The sequence below is a fragment of the Caretta caretta genome, chromosome 1 (genome assembly GCF_965140235.1).
Source record: "Caretta caretta isolate rCarCar2 chromosome 1, rCarCar1.hap1, whole genome shotgun sequence".
NCBI lineage: Eukaryota > Metazoa > Chordata > Testudines > Cheloniidae > Caretta > Caretta caretta.
This window is the reverse complement of record NC_134206.1, coordinates 350,476,725-350,493,678: the sequence shown is the minus strand read 5'-3', so window position 1 is coordinate 350,493,678 and position 16,954 is coordinate 350,476,725. Positions and strand designations below refer to the sequence as shown.

The 16,954-nt window shown below is 43.6% G+C and overlaps 1 protein-coding gene across 3 annotated transcripts in view; it reads left to right on the top strand.

Annotated features, from left to right (window-relative positions):
• The window catches only part of CALU (calumenin), a 29,249-nt gene extending 14,396 nt beyond the window's left edge, over positions 1–14,853 (top strand). Inside the window, exons 3-8 of one of the 3 annotated variants that reach the window (XM_048836797.2) lie at positions 2,366–2,559; positions 8,092–8,258; positions 9,790–9,850; positions 10,792–10,991; positions 12,033–12,167; positions 13,695–14,853. In XM_048836797.2, the coding sequence (XP_048692754.2) occupies positions 2,366–2,559; positions 8,092–8,258; positions 9,790–9,850; positions 10,792–10,991; positions 12,033–12,137 (727 nt within the window). In that variant the 3' untranslated portion in view covers positions 12,138–12,167; positions 13,695–14,853. Of the gene's footprint in view, positions 1–2,365; positions 2,560–2,629; positions 2,824–8,091; positions 8,259–9,789; positions 9,851–10,791; positions 10,992–12,032 lie in introns of all 3 variants that reach the window. The other 2 variants (XM_048836796.2, XM_048836795.2) reach the window with 2 other exon arrangements.
• Positions 14,854–16,954: the final 2,101 nt, after the last annotated feature.

Below are 16,954 nucleotides of genomic sequence, written 5' to 3'. Positions count from 1 at the left end.
CGATTCTTGCATCATAAATGTAAGAAAGTGCTCTGTAAACAGACAAGACAGGGCCCCTGCCTCAAAATGCTTATAAGTGACACAAACAAAAACAAGTGCAAGACAACTGGTTTTGGAGACATTACTGAGGTGACGATATATGCCCTATGCTTTGCACAAAGATGGAATGTTCATGTTGCAGGGACTGAGTGGGGAAAGATTTAAGTCCAAATTAAACTAGTGATTGGCACGTAAAAAAAAAAGTTTTCTGTAAGGCTCTGCAAAGACTTGCTTTTTATAAAAGCCTAAATTTCAAGAATAAACTACCTGAGTGTGTCTACGTGAAATACTTGTTTTAGTTCTCCAAACGGGTGCCACTTTCATCTGGAAAAACTAATACATAGCACCCTTTTTGTAAGTTTCCTTGTTTTAAAATCCTAGTATGAAGTTATTGCACATTAGGTCACCTTCATTGTATTTGTTCTCCGTCTCAGTTCCTCCAAGTTCCTAAAGGAATCCTGATGGTAGGAACATAGGCATTGTCATATTGTATCAGCCAATGGTCCATTTAGAGAGACAAGGTGGGTGAGGTAATATTGGACCAACTTCTCTCTAATTTCCTGGGACTGACGCAGCTACAATTACACTGCATGCAATGATTCATTTTAGTCTAGTATTCTGTCCCTGACACGAATACCATGGGCTTCAGGTGAAGGTGTGTTTTTTTAAAAATGGACAGTTATATAGTAGCATGTCCAGGGAATAGATTTTTCCTAACTTTACAATATACACTCACAATCTCAAGTGCTTGTCACAATCATACTCTTTCAGGCTGAGGAAGACTAGATCAGAAGGTTATTGAAGGAGGCATAGGGAGTTGCCTTTGTTTGACACGAGAAATGATTGCCTCCTGCCTGGAATTACTGTGTGTCCGCTCTGTGGCACACTTAGCTCAGGGAGCAAGAGACTGCCTTGGAAATCACACCTGGGTGGTCACTGTGCCAACCAACATTTTTCATAACTTCCAAAGCGCTTGGCTCCCAGTGCTGCTGAGGCAATGAACGCTTTCCCAGAACGTGTGTAACAAGCTTTGCTTGGGCTGTCAGTTGTAAAATTAAACAAGCTTGTTTTTATTGCTTTTGTGAAGAAAGTGTTCTAGTGGGAAAGATCAACAGGTTCTCTTCTAGTGCAAGAGAAATGTCTAGCTCGGAAAACTGGTTACAGAATGTAGAAATATGCAAGAGATCCTCTTTTCAGGTTAAAAGAAAAGGAGTACTTGTGGCACCTTTTCAGGTTGTTTTGCTTTTCTAGCCTTTAGGTTTCATCATTGCTTTGCATTTTAATTTCACAGTCCTGCAAAGTTATTGGCTAGAAAAAGCTGGCAATGGGAAGAGTGGGGACTAGGGTAAAATTTTGCTCCTTAAAAATGTCAGAATGGGTATTTGAACCCACCCCTCCCTCTGATATGCCATTTTTCCTTGTTTTACATGTGAAAGGCACTTTCATCACTCTTTCTGAATCTGATCTGGTATTGTGCTTGGTCAGTCATAACACACTACTAAACCTGATTCTTGTGGCTGGCATGTTTGTGTGTGTCTGCTGTTGAAAGAGCCCAGCCTTCGGAGTTGAGAAGGTTCTTGCTCCAAAGCTTTTACAGCACCGCTTTTGGCTGTTCCCTGAAGTCACTGCCTTTCTGGTGATCTTCACGTTGTCAACTGAACTGGAGTTCAGCATATGATTAGAGCCACATGCGGCCTAACATGCTGTTCTTATGTACTCCACCGATGTGTTTGGAACAGCTCCTTGTGCTCTGCATGATCTAAAAGTGGATAGAGTGTGACTCAAGGAGCATTCCATAAGCTGCCAGACACGAGGCAATGAGGGGAGTGCTGAGGAAATGGGAGCCTGATGAGGCCTGTCCTTCCCAGCAGGCAGGGCGTTGGAGGTGGGAAAGAAGGGAATGTATCAGAGTCGTAAGGAATCACAAAATAACTGCGGCATCCTCTCTGTCGTGCTATGATGCATTGTGTTTTGCATCAATATATGATGAAGCTGTATTTTTCTTACGGCTATGAAGAGGAACGAACAAGTCACTATTCCAGTAGCCTGTGACCTACTGAGGCTGAACTGTGCTCCGTCCATTCTGAATCAAGTATTCTCTACATCAGTCTTGTAAATCACTTTCTAAAATTGTGCGACTGGCAAACACATATAGGACGACACCAGCTGGAAGGCAGTTTTGGGTAGCCTGCTGGGTTACAGTTTGGAATTGACTTGTTCACTCCTGCATACAGGTGCAGTGTCCTGCCCGTTAAAATGCGCTGCTCTGAGTAGAAAGAGCCTTATTTCCCTTAACTTTTCCTGCATTTCTCTGCATTTTCTACAGAAAGATTGTAAGTAAAATAGATGAAGACAAGGACGGGTTTGTAACTGTGGAGGAGCTCAGAGACTGGATTAAATTTGCACAAAAACGCTGGATTTACGAGGATGTAGAGCGTCAGTGGAAAGGGCACGACCTCAATGAGGACGGCCTCATTTCCTGGGAAGAGTATAAAAATGCCACCTACGGCTACATCTTAGGTAGGTCTTTATTCTTGGGGTAAAAGCTTTGTGGAGCTGGCACCTTGAAACTTGCTGTTTTGTCTTGTAGAATGATTGTAGATAAAATAGACACGGATAAGGATGGGTTTGTGACGGAGGGGGAGCTGAAAGCCTGGATTAAGAAGGCCCAGAAGAAGTACGTGTATGACAATGTCGAACGCCAGTGGCAGGAGTTTGACATGAATCAAGATGGATTAATCTCCTGGGATGAGTACAGAAACGTGACATATGGCACTTACCTGGGTAAGGGGCGAGATGTCAAACCTGCAGACACAGTAGTCGCTAATCAATAAAGCAGAAGTGTTGTGTAACACAGAGCATGGAGAGGTCTTGCAGTAGTATAAGATTCAACTGGGAACAATCTTTTCCTTCATATTAGTAAGAGGTCCGTGAAATTGGCAAGCACACAGAAGAATCTTAAAAGCTAAAGTTTGTATGAAGATGCAGCTTTGTAACTCTGCTTTATTGATTAATTTTAATTTAAAAATCTAGTCTAAAATTCAATCTGAGCAGTAATCTTGACAGTTTTATTCAAGGCGTCTGGGCAGACCCTTTGTTTAGCATTTAGTTTAACTCTCCATTGCTTGTAAATCCCACTTGAAGCTCTAAAGCTTTTCCCTAGCAATATTTATCCACTGGTGGCCTTCAGTATCTGCAGAAATATATATGTGGCTGTGGAAATGCAGCCATACTGTAGTAAGGTACTGTATGTTGTCTCTGTATAAATTGTGGTTCACTTGGCTTTTAACAGCAGCTACATTTCTGGAATTTGAAGCTCCTGAAGAACGACCTCAACTGTCTTTTCTTAAACTTAGGACGAAAAAAATAAAATATATGTCTTAGCTCTGTTTCTCCTCTCCACTCCACCCCCACTTCCAGTGGGGGCGTGCCCTTTTTTTAGCGGTGGCCCTGTGACATAGGGCCTAGATCTGGTTTACGAAGAAGTAAAGACTGGCAATATCTGTGGAGATCTTTGAAGGGGGGAGTTGGTGAGGGAGGGGCTATTTTGAGTAGAGCTGTGGGAGAACGAAGACTAGCAAAGGGACTTGTAACCTGGATTGCATACAGGTGTAGTATGAACATAAGAATGGCCATATTGGGTCAGACCAAAGGTCCATCCAGCCCAGTATCCTGTCGGCTGACCGTGGCCAATGCCAGGTGCCCCAGAGGGAGGGAACCTAACAGGTAATGATCAAGTGATCTCTCTCCTGCCATCCATCTCCACCCTCCGACAAACAGAGGCTAGGGACACCATTCTTTACCCATACTGACTAATAGCCATTAATGGACTTCACCTCCATGAATTTATCTAGTTCTCTTTTAAACCCTGTTATAGTCCTAGCCTTCACAACCTCCTCAGGCAAGGAGTTCCACGGGTTGACTGTGCGCTGTGTGAAGAACTTCCTTTTATTTGTTTTAAACCTGCTGCCCATTAATTTCATTTGGTGGCCCCTAATTCTTATATTATGGGAACAAGTAAATAACTTTTCCTTATTCATTTTCTCCACACCACTCATGATTTTATAGACCTCTATCATATCCCCCCTTAGTGTCCTCTGTTCCAAGTTGAAAAGTCCTAGCCTCTTTAATCTCTCCTCATATGGGACCCGTTCCAAATCACTAATCATTTTAGTTGGTATGGTGGAATAAATTTTGCAGAGCAGTGTGACTGTTTCTGGACTCACATAATACATTTATTACATGCTTTCAAAATGTATGTTGCATCTTGTCTGCTCTCTTCTGGCTAATCCATGTCCCTCCAGGGCTGTTTCTATCACTTCACTCCACCAAGCAGTTTTAGACAGCTGTGAGGTTTGGGGCTTTTCCCCGCCACTTTTAAGTAACCCGTTAAAACTAAGACCGGCAATGTTCAGTCCAGCACCAATGACTGGTTAAGAAGAAAGATCCTGTGACCCTGTAGAACTAGAAACAAGTCTTATACCACGAACTAGAAAGGGAAAATACCAGATTTCTGATGGGATCCACAGCACTTGTTTCTAGTCCTGGGATATTCCAAGGTATCTGATCTTTACAATTTGACAATGTTAAGTATATAGAAAAACTATCTTGGGTCATCCTGAGGGTTTTTATGGCTTTCTCTGAAGCCCATGCAGTTGGATCAGACCCCTGTCTCTGCAGGGGTATATTTAAAATGTCCTAATGAACAAAGTAATATACTCAAAATATTTCTCAAGTTTTATTTGTAACACATATGGCATATGTAGAGCCCATGAGAAGGTGGTATGCCATAAAGATCTCATTCCCAGGATTTTGGGATGGGCACATTACTCACCAGTGCCTCAGGTTAATGCTGATAAAATCTTCATAATGCACTTGCACCACCTCTTACTCACTTCATTATATACAATTTATATATACAGATACATTTATCTACTAAATAGTTAATATATTAAAACTACTCCGGTCTTCCTTTCATAACTACAATGCTGATCTGTCCCTGACAGCCATGTATGTGTAATGGCTTGGCTTCCCACTTCTGTTCAAAGGTCAATACTTTTCCATAATAGTATCTGGTGAAAGATCTTCATGTCTGTTGTGAAAAGCTGTTTTCCCTTTTTCTGGCATGAACAAATTTGGAAATGCCTCTCAAACGTTTGACGCCCAGCCAGGAAACTAACAGATCCCTTTATCTAATTGAGAACATACATCTTTCATGCTGTAGGAGCTGAGACACCATCCTCTTTCACTGCGGCTCTTTTGGCTGTTTTATGTAGTATTTTTAAAATTAGGTTTTTGTGATCTAAATGAAACAGCATGTTAGTAAGCTCCAAGACCATGCTAGTCACTTCACTGCTGCACTTGAATAGTGTGTGTAAGCTTCTGAGTACCCCATGCTTTAGCATACATCACCAGAATGCAAAAGGAATTTCTGTGCACCGAGGCTGTGCACTGTGATACAATAAGCAGGCTCTCTGTGGAAGATTTGCTTAGATTATGATCTGATGTCCTTGTTAAAGAACAAAGCCATTATATTCTTTGCTTATGTTTAATATTGGCTCTAAATGGCACCAACTTCATATGCAGGCTTCAGAACCTGGCACCTGGCCTTGCTGGTATGTTGCTCATAAACAGTGATTTTTATTTATTTATTTATTTTTAAGTACTCTGGATCTGCATTCTCTTCCATCTGTGGAGTTCAGCCTATGATTAGAGCCACATGCGGCCTGTGTCCCAAAGACAGCTTTCTGAATTTTCCCATATACACTGTTCAGAGTAACAGCCGTGTTAGTCTGTATTCGCAAAAAGAAAAGCAGTACTTGTGGCACCTTAGAGACTAACCAATTTATTTGAGCATGAGCTTTCGTGGGCTACAGCTCACTTCATCGGATGCATACCGTGGAAACTGCAGCAGACATTATATACACACAGAGATCATGAAACAATACCTCCTCCCACCCCACTGTCCTGCTGGTAATAGCTTATCTAAAGTGATCATCAAGTTGGGCCATTTCCAGCACAAATCCAGGTTTTCTCACCCTCCGCCCCCACACACACAAACTCAGTCTCCTGCTGGTAATAGCCCATCCAAAGTGACAACCCACCTTGATTATCATGCACATTGTAGGGAGAGTGGTCACTTTGGATGGGCTATTACTAGCAGGAGAGTGAGTTTGTGTGGGGGGGGGCGGAAGGTGAGAAAACCTGGATTTGTGCTGGAAATGGCCCAACTTGATGATCACTTTAGATAAGCTATTACCAGCAGGACAGTGGGGTGGGAGGAGGTATTGTTTCATGATCTCTGTGTGTATATAATGTCTGCTGCAGTTTCCACGGTATGCATCCGATGAAGTGAGCTGTAGCTCACGAAAGCTCATGCTCAAATAAATTGGTTAGTATCTAAGGTGCCACAAGTACTCCTTTTCTTTTTTCCCATATACACTGTCAAGTACTCCATGCTGTGGTGAACCGGGGGTGTTAGATGTAAGTGCTCTTGAGCTGGCCAGATGAAGTCCAAAAGAGCAAACCTGGATGCTGCTGCTGCAATGTTAACAGTGCCACTAGGTGACCTGAATTTCAGCGTGTACCTTGAATGTTTTCTGCATCTATTTCTGTTGTGGCCTTGCTCTGCAAAGTTCTAATGAGCTGTGCAGTTGAAGTCAATAACTGCAAATCACTAAGTCTTGGCTTGGTTCATAGCTCTTTAACGCCAATTTTTTGGAGAGTCTTAATCTTTTGTAAACAACATAGGAATTTTTGTGCCAACATGTGCAAGTAGTTTACTAAAGTACTTAGTTTAGCCTAGCATGACATGAGGACACAGCGGCGGGAGAAAAAAAAAAGAGCAAGCTAGATAGTTATTTGCTTCCTTTAATTTACCCTTAATTAATTCACATTGTTGTTTCATATGTGTTTCTCGAAGCAGTTATCCTTGTCTTTTAAGTTACACTTAAAAGAAATGTATTCCTTATACTTCTGCTCCATGTAAAAATGAACGTGAGACTGGTGACCTCATAACTTGAATTGACGGTGCCATTTGCAGAAGTTGTAGCAAATGGAGCGTCAACCAGACCACTGTATAGCTTGGGTGCTAACTTACCCACAGAGAGATAATGTTTTTGCTTTAGTAGATAAATGGACAATAATAGTATAGCCCCCAAACTGTCACAACTGAACATACATTCACCAGATCAAAATTCCTTTTACTGTTTAATATTTGCCTAATCAGAATTTTAAAGTGTCAGTATTTAATTTAATGTTTCATGTTCACAAGATGGTAACCACATTCTGGACTAAATAAACTCTAAACTGGGCTTTTGTTAGCCCAGGATATGATTAATTACTCTGACAAAGGGGCACCTGTATGTTATTACTATTTTAGTTATTAAATGTACTTTGTCCTCAAGTATTCGCTGCTAATTAAGAAACCTTGCGACAAACACGAGCCCCATAAATAGGATAGTAATTTCATATACAAATTATATGAAGTCTGATTAAATTTAATCACCCTAGTAGGCCCTCAGATACTCTTGGGGCACATATAAGTATGTAGATTTGGACAGTCAGCAGTGTTGCTCTTGCTTTGAAAATGCCTGTTGCACCGCTGTGGAAGAGCATAATCCCATTACATATTCTATTCCAAGAGTAGCCAAACTCTAGCCCACAGTCTCTCCTACCTTTAACACAGAGAAGACATAGCCCAATGAAATTACAGTTGTCAGAATACAATGTTTATCTTGATGAAAGTGTCCTCAGCTGAGATAAGCTTGGGAGCGTTTCATGTTGACACTTGTCTCTTCAAGATGCCCCTCTGTTTAAAATGTAGAACCAGTGGAGACCTTTTCCGCTTCATGCAAAATAGGTGCAGTCTCTGGAGTCCTAATGAGTTTCACTGTAACCCTTGGAGGTGCAAGGTTTGGGCTCTTCTGACACACATTGTGAACTTTCCCTAGTCGACAGCAAAAGGAAAATTTGAAATGCGATACTGGTGCAATTGTTTTGTGGATGAGCTTTGGAGTCTAAAATGGGTATAACTTGTCTGTTTCTGCCCAGATGACCCAGACCCTGATGATGGGTTCAACTACAAACAGATGATGATGAGGGATGAACGAAGGTTCAAAATGGCTGACAAGGATGGAGACTTGATTGCTACCAAGGAAGAATTTACTGCCTTTCTGCATCCAGAAGAATATGACTACATGAAAGATATAGTAGTACAGGTGGGTGCCATTTAGAAAGCAGGTTGAGATGACCTGGGGCCTTAAGGTGTAGGGAGGAAGTAAAATAAAGAGGTTTTTATACTTGCTATCTCAGGCTAGTAACAGTCTGGTATCTCCCAGTTACCCGTGATCTCACAGGAGTACGTTGTTGGCCTGTTGGGTGAGGGGGAGTCGTGTATAAGGTTTACTTACTGGTGGGCACAGCTTTTTGTAAGGTTTCATTTTTTATCCTAAAGTTTTGAGGTTTTTATACACTATTCCAAATGTTTAAAAAAAAAATCTTGCCTGACCCCTCCTCCCCATAAGCGGCAGTTTCAGGCAGCAGCCAGTTCTGTGATGGATAGCGTTGCAAACCTAATGAATGCCCTGACTGGCTTTGCAGGAGCTAAGAGAAGAAAAGATGCTTCTAGTCACTGACATGCTAAGTGGCTCCTCTTCACTTGGTTAGTGGTAGCATGCAGCACATGTTGCTGAAGGGGGTGGAATTATGTTCCACTTCCAGGGCACATTTAAACTCCTTTGTCAGTCTGTCCTCTTATGCTGTGCACCAGAGCAGACCTTCCATACGCAGCTGCATTTGATGGCTGTTTTGGAGATTTTTCCATTTAGCAATTGCTATTTTTTGAAGCACAGGTGTATCAGCTAATCCTCCTATAAAAAAAAAATATATACAGTAACTCCTCGCTTAACGTTGTAGTTCTGTTCCTGAAAAATGCTACTTTAAGTGAAACAATGTTAAGCGAATCCAATTTCCCTGTAAAAATTAATGTAAATGGGGGGGAGGGGTGTTAGGTTCCAGGGAATTTTTTTTCAACAAACAAAAGACTATGTATAGACACACACACACACACACACACACTATAAGTTTTAAACAATTTAATACTGTACATGGCAATGATGATTGTGAATCTTGGCTGAGGTGGTTGAGTCAGAGGGTGGAAGAGTGTGAGATATTTCCCAGGGAATGCCTTACTGCTAAATGATGAACTAGCACTAGGCTGAGCCCTCAAGGGTTAACTCATTGCTGTTAATGTAGCCTCACACTCTACAAGGCAGCACGAATGGAGGGAGGGGAGACAGCATGGCAGAGAGAGACAGACACGCACACTGTGTGTGTGAGAGAGAGACTGGCATTGCTCCTTCAAGTACGCTGACCCCACTCTAAGTACATTGTCTTTTTAAGTAGATCTGTAAGTTGAGACAGCAGCTGCTGCCAGCAAGCTCCTGTAGGTGTTCTCCTCTCCTCTCCTCTCCTCTCCCCTACCCGTGGAGATAAGGTACAGGGGGAGGGGGACACCCTGACATTAGCATCCCTCTTTTCCCCCACCCCACCCCCGGCACAGCAAGCAGGAGGCTCCCAGGAGCAGCTCCAAGGAAGAGGGCAGGAGCAGCACACAGCAGTGTGGGGAGGGACAGCTGAACTGCTGGCAATTTGCTGTCTCATGTTTTCTCCTCTAGGTGGTAGAGAGCCATAAAAAGTCCTTTCTTTGTCCATGAACTTTGAGGCTAACCTTGTCCTTTTTTTAAATAGGAAACCATGGAAGATATCGACAAGAATAGGGATGGCGTCATTGACTTGGAAGAATACATAGGTAAGCAATTTGCACGCTGTCCTTGAGTCTGCTGATAATGTGTTCGCTTCCCATCAGTGCTCTGTAAAAAGATACTCCCAAATGAAATTACATTGTAGCCTCTTGTGACCAATATTTGTGCCAAAGCAGTCATGCTCTTTAATCTCCCTTGCCTACTCTCTGGAATTTTTCTAATGGGTCCCTCTTTGCTCCCTAACTTTGAAACTGAGTTTGATATTTTTTTTCCCCATGTCAATCCTTACTATGTAATTCCAAGTTAACTGCATAACCAAAATGACATGTATAATTTGCTTGAGGGTAACTAGACAAAATGCAAGTATGATCGATCACAGAACCTAGGTAGAGGGGAACATCTGCTCTAAGTCCATAGGCTGCTCTCTGATATATTATGGGGCCTGCCAATTGCAGAACAGTGCAGCCACTTCTCTTGGCAGTAGTAAGTAACAGAGCAGCTGTCATTTTAGCTCTTATTTTTTTTAATGGAAAGCTTTGGCATTGAATAAGTGTGGTAATAAATGCCTCTGACTCTAAAATATATGCCAATATAGAGACTCTGCACATTTCTCTAAACATGTTTAAAGTAACCTTTTTAAACCTAAATGTCTGGGCTAATCTCACTAAAGTAACGAGATCCAGGGCTAGGTGGCCACTCGGAAAATGGGTGGAAAATATGCAACTCCCTAGATCTGTGGTGTGGCCTGTGGTCACTGTCGTATGTAATAGAGGGCTGCACCCTGCAGCAAATGCTTTAAGAAGGCTGTAGCACTGCATGCGGGGATCTGCAGTTTCCACTGGCTGCATGTCCGTATTGAAGATGGGGATGACTGCTGCTTAACTTAGATGTAACCACCTTGCTTTACGATTTGCTTGCACAGTCCCAAGTGGAACAAAGAGGTGAGGGGGTGTTCTTGCATCAGCAGCTGTCTTGTGTTCTTGTTCAGGGGATATGTACAGTCATGATGGCGATGCTGATGAGCCAGAGTGGGTGAAGACCGAGCGGGAGCAGTTTGTGGAGTTCAGAGACAAGAATCGAGATGGGAAGATGGACAAGGAGGAGACAAAAGATTGGATCCTCCCCTCGGATTACGACCACGCTGAGGCAGAAGCACGGCACCTTGTCTACGAGTCTGATCAGAACAAGGTGGGAGGAGCTTGGTCCCCTTCAGTGTCTTGTCCTGTGCAGGATGGAAGCTTCAAAAGCCATTTCAGAATTGTCTCTGAGGATCACTTTGTAATTTTGGCAAGAAGCCCGAGTTACTGTGAGCAGCTCCACTGATGCTCTCCCTTTCAGTAGTAATTTTGGAGCTTACCTCAGTAAACTTAACAACTCTAGGGCCCTTTTTTCCTGGAGCTAGCACCGACTATTTAAAAAGTTTGGCAAACACTCTTATTGAGCAATCTGATTAGATTCCCCTTTTCTTGCCTAGGGAGGCAGGCACATCTCTGCCATATTGGAGAACAAGGCATGAGCCCTTCTCTTCACCGCACCCTCCCCAGAATGCCTTGGGTGAAAACCTGCAATGGTCTCTAAAATTGTCTCCATATAACTAAGAGGATGGGAATCTGTCATGGCTGCTGCGTGAATCTGAGCTCACAGAACTGTGCAGGGGAGACGCACGCGCACACGCGCTCTGGGGAAACTAGGGCCCAGGTGGTACCTGCTCCCCACCATGTGACCTTGGGGGAATGCTGAGAAAGGAGCCAGCAGTAGGAGCAGATGAGGAAAGCTGGGCCCTTTAGCCATTCAGAGAGCTCTCTACAGTTGTGACTGGGCTCTCTCTGCCCTGCACTGATTGGCTGCTTGATCCAGCCCTTCCCTCTTCTCCCCCCCCCCCCCCCCCCAAAATCTCCTTACCCCAGCTTCACTGAGCACCAGTCCCATTTACCTCCTTCCATTCCCTTCTCTTCCCATGTAGCTGAGCCCCTCGTAAGGAAATCCCACCCAAAAAACCCACAACACACAACTTGTGGCACTGCCATGACATTTACCACCATCACATTGTTCACTCTGCTTGTGTATTCCACCCCTCCGCCAACCATATGTCTGTCTGGTCTGTTCCGGGGTGGGGACAGTCTCCTCTGCTGTGTTTGTCCAGCACCTAGCACCGTGGGAGCTGAATGCTTGGCTGCTCCTTAGCCACTACCATAATAAACTTGACTAACATATTCTTTTTAATTTTAGGATGGCAAACTCACCAAAGAGGAGATCGTTGACAAGTATGACTTGTTCGTGGGTAGCCAGGCCACAGACTTCGGGGAAGCCTTAGTACGACACGATGAGTTTTAAGACATGTACAGAGAAACCTGTTTCTTAAAAGTAATTTATTTTTTACAGTTTCTGGATTAACATGAGAAACGTTTTCACTACTGAGACTGTTATTTCAGGCTATGAGGTGAAAAATCCTGTCCTGTCCCCTTTCCCTTTCCCAAAGGGATGGGGACATGGTGTTCTGAAAAGTGACTCTGTAATGATAACACTTGTGGTTTTTAGATTTACACTTTGTTTTATGTCTAACAAGTTCTGTTTATTTTTGTATTTGTTTGGGTTCCGTGTGAAATGAAGAATGCATATCCTGAAAAGTTAGCTGCAGAGCAATGATAGTTCCTTCCCCAGTGCCCCACCTCCCTCTATCCCCCTTAATGTTGTATAGACATAGCTACAGAATTTTTTACAAGCCACAGAACAATAAGGTCAAGCAACAAAGCTATATGATGTTTGTTTAGATTGGGGAATGCAAATTCAGCCTGAGGGCCACAATGGCAGCTTGTTCGGAGCCCAAGGGCAACACACAATGTGCTACAGCTGAGCACTTTGCAGTCATCTTCAGTGCAAAAGACATTCTCCCAAAATGCAATGCTGTATCTTGTCCCACGAAGTCAAGAACATTGCATGCTGGGAGCTGTCTGTCTGTGGACAGCACTGTAGAATTGGGGGATTCTGTGTGACTGCAGACTGCCTTTTGGCCATTCCTGCTTTGCAGACCCCTTCAAAATAGGCACCATGGTGTATGGCGGCAGCAAGACAAACCTGTGCTTGCTCTTCTCCAGAGCATTCCTTCATGAGGCCTTTGCTGTGCTCGGAGCTCCAGGAATTTGAACTAATACAGCAAGTGTGATCTGAAGCTTTCCATCCAGAAATACTTGGGAGGTGGGGCTGTCTTGCAGATGCTGCTAAAATCCTCAGCCTGAGTTTTGTGTTTGCCGCAGGGTCTCTGTAAATGCAAGTTACTTGTGCATTACATTCTTCTGAATCCATATGGCTTCCATGTACATAGTTAATCAAAGCCATGTGACCCTACTAGATGAGGCAAGAGGCTGACCTGATGTGACCCTCTGTATGTTATACAGGGAAATCAACCAGGAAAAGTGGCTGATCCTAAATTGGTCCCTTAAGGCAAGGAACAAAGTGGATGAGTGCTGCTTGCTTCATGGGGTTAGGGATGGAAATGGGAGGGGCTCCCTTTTTATTTAAACCATTAGACTTCTGCAAATCATACATCATTGAAGTGCCTTTACCTGCCAAAACAAAAACAAACCGGGGCTAGGTTGTCAGTTTAGGAACCTCAAGATGAAATGCGCCAAAAGAGGATAACTAAGAAACAACAAGGCTACAAGAAACCAGAGAATAAAAACTCTGAAGATTGAAATTAACCTTTGTGTGTTCTGCTCCTGTGCAGTGGTTAAACAGCAGTATTAGTAGAAAGCTTTGCAGCAGTGTTCTTACCTTCTTGTGAATTTTTAACCATATGCTGCCTATTTTACCAGGGATTTTCTTACCTCAGAAGGCAAACCACTTACTTCGTTGTATCCTGAGGTATTTCCTTTTGCTTTTTTCTTTAACCAGGGAGAACTGCTGTTAGAGAGCCAGAGATAAGTGATTGCCAAGAGATGACTTCTCTACCTTAGCTGGTGACTCTTCCTTGGAGTGCCATTTTGCACAGCTTAGTGGGTCACTTGCACTTCTCATGTGTGGAGCCTAGTGGGGGAGTGTTGAAATTCATCTAAAGCAATCACTGTGTTTGCAAACATAGGTCGTTTCCTTCACTATATAGTCCTGTAAACACTAACGCCAGCCTCTTCTGGCCCCTTAACTGTAATAAACTTGGGCCTCTTTTTCTTTAAATTGGTTTGTTTCAAGGATTAAAGGCTTGAAACATTAAGTATGTGTACTATTATTTCATGTAACTTTCTACAAATAACACACTTTTGATATATCTTGAGACAATGGATCAAATCATAATCAAGCATTGTATATGAGATTTGTATGGTATACGTGCCTTTAGTGTTCACCCCTGAAGTATGGGTGTTCTGACCCTTGGATGTGCTTTATGGTTTTGGGATAAAGCCAAGAAGAATCCTACTCTAATAAACAAAACTTACACATAGCAAAGGAATCTGGAGGGGATGAAGGCCAGGTAATGCAGCAGTGATAGGGCTCACTACAGGAAGGCCATAGCCTCACATTTCTGGTGACCCAAGCTGCTTTTGGGTCTCACATTTAAAATGAATTCCATTTCCTCCTGGCCTCCGTTCGTCCCATCATAAAACCTCCATGTGGTTTTGACACAGTTGGGTGTCTTTGTGTGTGAGGCTCAGGACTTTGAAATGGGCTAGTGCTGTTCAAAGTCACAGTTGAGATGCATTTACAGAGCTATGTGGCAGAAGTTTGCACAGCTGCTGTCAGCACTAATGACTGGTGCAGACACTTTATAAACACTAATTCTTTCACCAGTAAAGTAAAACCTATTTCATATGTTCAGCATCAGGAGAGGTTTGGCCATATTCAGTGCTCTGCGATGCACATCAGTTTAATCTCAGCGTTTTCCCACTTCTACTGTATGTATCAAAGCAAATGTAAAGCTGGTGAAAAACAGATTGCACACCCAAGGTGTCTGTTCCCATGAATGCTAATCCTCTAGGTTTGTTTTGTAGAGTGTAAACAGATTTTTATAATGTATGTCAGACGTAAATCTGTCTCAATAAAACTGTTTACATTCACTGTGGCTTCAAATGTGTGGTGTGTTATCATTCAGCAACTGAGACTAGGAATGATCTGTTAGTTGTATTGGAATGATCTGTAGTCTGTCATCACTAAGAAACAGTGCAAGTGGGATGCTGCAGCGAGAATAAGTACTTCTATAAAACTGCACCTTGTGGGAGCAGAGCCCTGGCTCAGTTTATGGACTTGCATCCTGAATGGGCTAAGAAAATTAGAACGGCTATACTGGCTCAGACCAATGGTATATCTAGCCCAGTATCCTGTCTTCTGACAGTGACCAATGCCAGACGCTTCAGGGGGAATGAACAGAACAGGGCAACTAGCGAGTGATCCATCTCCTATCGTCCACTCCCAGCTTCTGGCAGTTGGAGGTTTAGGGACATCCAGAGCATGGGGTTGCATCTCTGACCCTCTTGGCTAATAGCCATTGATGGACTTTATCCTCCATGAACTTATCTAATTCTTTTTTGAGCCCAGTTGTACTTTTGGCCTTCACAACATCCCCTGGCAATGAGTTCCACAGGTTGACACTGTAAAGTTAAGCAGAGTACACTGACGTAGATTGCTTTGTCAGCCAGCAAGTTAGAAGGTTTTTATACTAGGTGAAGATAAAACTGCCTCTAGCACACAACCACGTGAACAAGTCACTCGGAGAACTTTCCATCGATGCAATTCTCAGGAGCCCCGAGCTGTTCAGGGGTCGCTCTCCTAGCATTGAGATGCTGCCACTGCTGGCATGGAATAGTCTTTGCTTTTAACGTTGCGGGGGAAATGTCTCAGATTGGAACTACCATTGCAGTTTTAGGTCGATACAATCTAATATTTACCTATGCTGGATGACATTCCTTTGGAAAACAGGCATCTGTTACTGGATGTCTGTTTAAAAGCTGAACCGCTGGCAGCTGTATAGACACAGATGCAGCATCTGAAGTTATAAGCCTATTTTTGTCTCCAGTAGCTTCCTGTACGGGCAGAGAATACTTTCATTTGGACAACTTAAATGAGATTGGAGATGCTGGGTAGGAGTTGAGCTCCGTTTCCTCTCCATCTCCTTGGCCTCATCTACACTAGGAAACAGCAGCTTTTAGGTGAACTGGGGCTGACCGTGGTTTGTCCTCGTCCGTGCTTGCAGCTAAACCATGATCAGCATAGGCACAGTGGATCCAATTGGTGCTATTTCCTAGCGTAGGCAAGGCCCTCTGCTCCAATCTCTGTAAGTGTGGGGTCATCTGTGACCATCTCCTGGGGTTAGACACTGCACGTTGCCACTTCTGCAGCATTATCCGTGTGTATCACTGCCTTAGCTATTCTGATCTTTATTCTCTCTTTGGATGGCCTTTCCCAGCTCTTGCAGCTATCTCTATCAGCCTTCTCTATCGCCACGTCTCCAGACCAGAGCCTGTGCACAGTGCTGTGGCTTGGTTTCCTGCATGTGGTTTGCAGAGGGTGCTGGTGTGTTCAGGGCTTTAGACCAAGAGGAAGACCTGATCCCTGCCCTATGTGTTATAAATAATGCAGCTGGCTGAAGGCCTAAGCAGCAAAAGGCTGCAGGATTTCCCCTGTGTAGATTCCCATATTTCACACACTACTTTAGGGACTTAATATGCCCACACCCAAGGTGGGGATGAGAGATCTGAAGCAAGGGAGGTTTCGTTGTGCTGGGAAAGAGGATTCCAAGGCTAGGGCTGCTTGTCCGTAGCTGCCATGGCACGTCACTCCCATTCTCAAACCTTTCCGCTAGCTTCGCTTTTGTGCAGGGATCCAGCTCCGCCTTCTGCTCCTTGATCAGACCCTGCACTTGCCCTAGTAAATGGGGGCACCTGGCTATAAAAACTGCTCCATAGACAGGCTTCAGTTTATGCCAGGGTCTTTGTCGCCTTTTCCCCCTCTGTGTTCAGTTGCCACTGGCCACCTTTGTGCCTGTTCGACAACAAATGACTCCGGTTGATGCAAACACCTTCTCCACTGCATTCGCTGCCAGCTGGAGTCATCTCCCCGTGTCTCAACCTCGGAAACTCCCCATCACATTTCAGATTTCTGCTGCATACATTTTTATGCTGCCTCTGACTTTCCCTTTGCCGCTCTGCTGGCTGTCCTTGTATTGT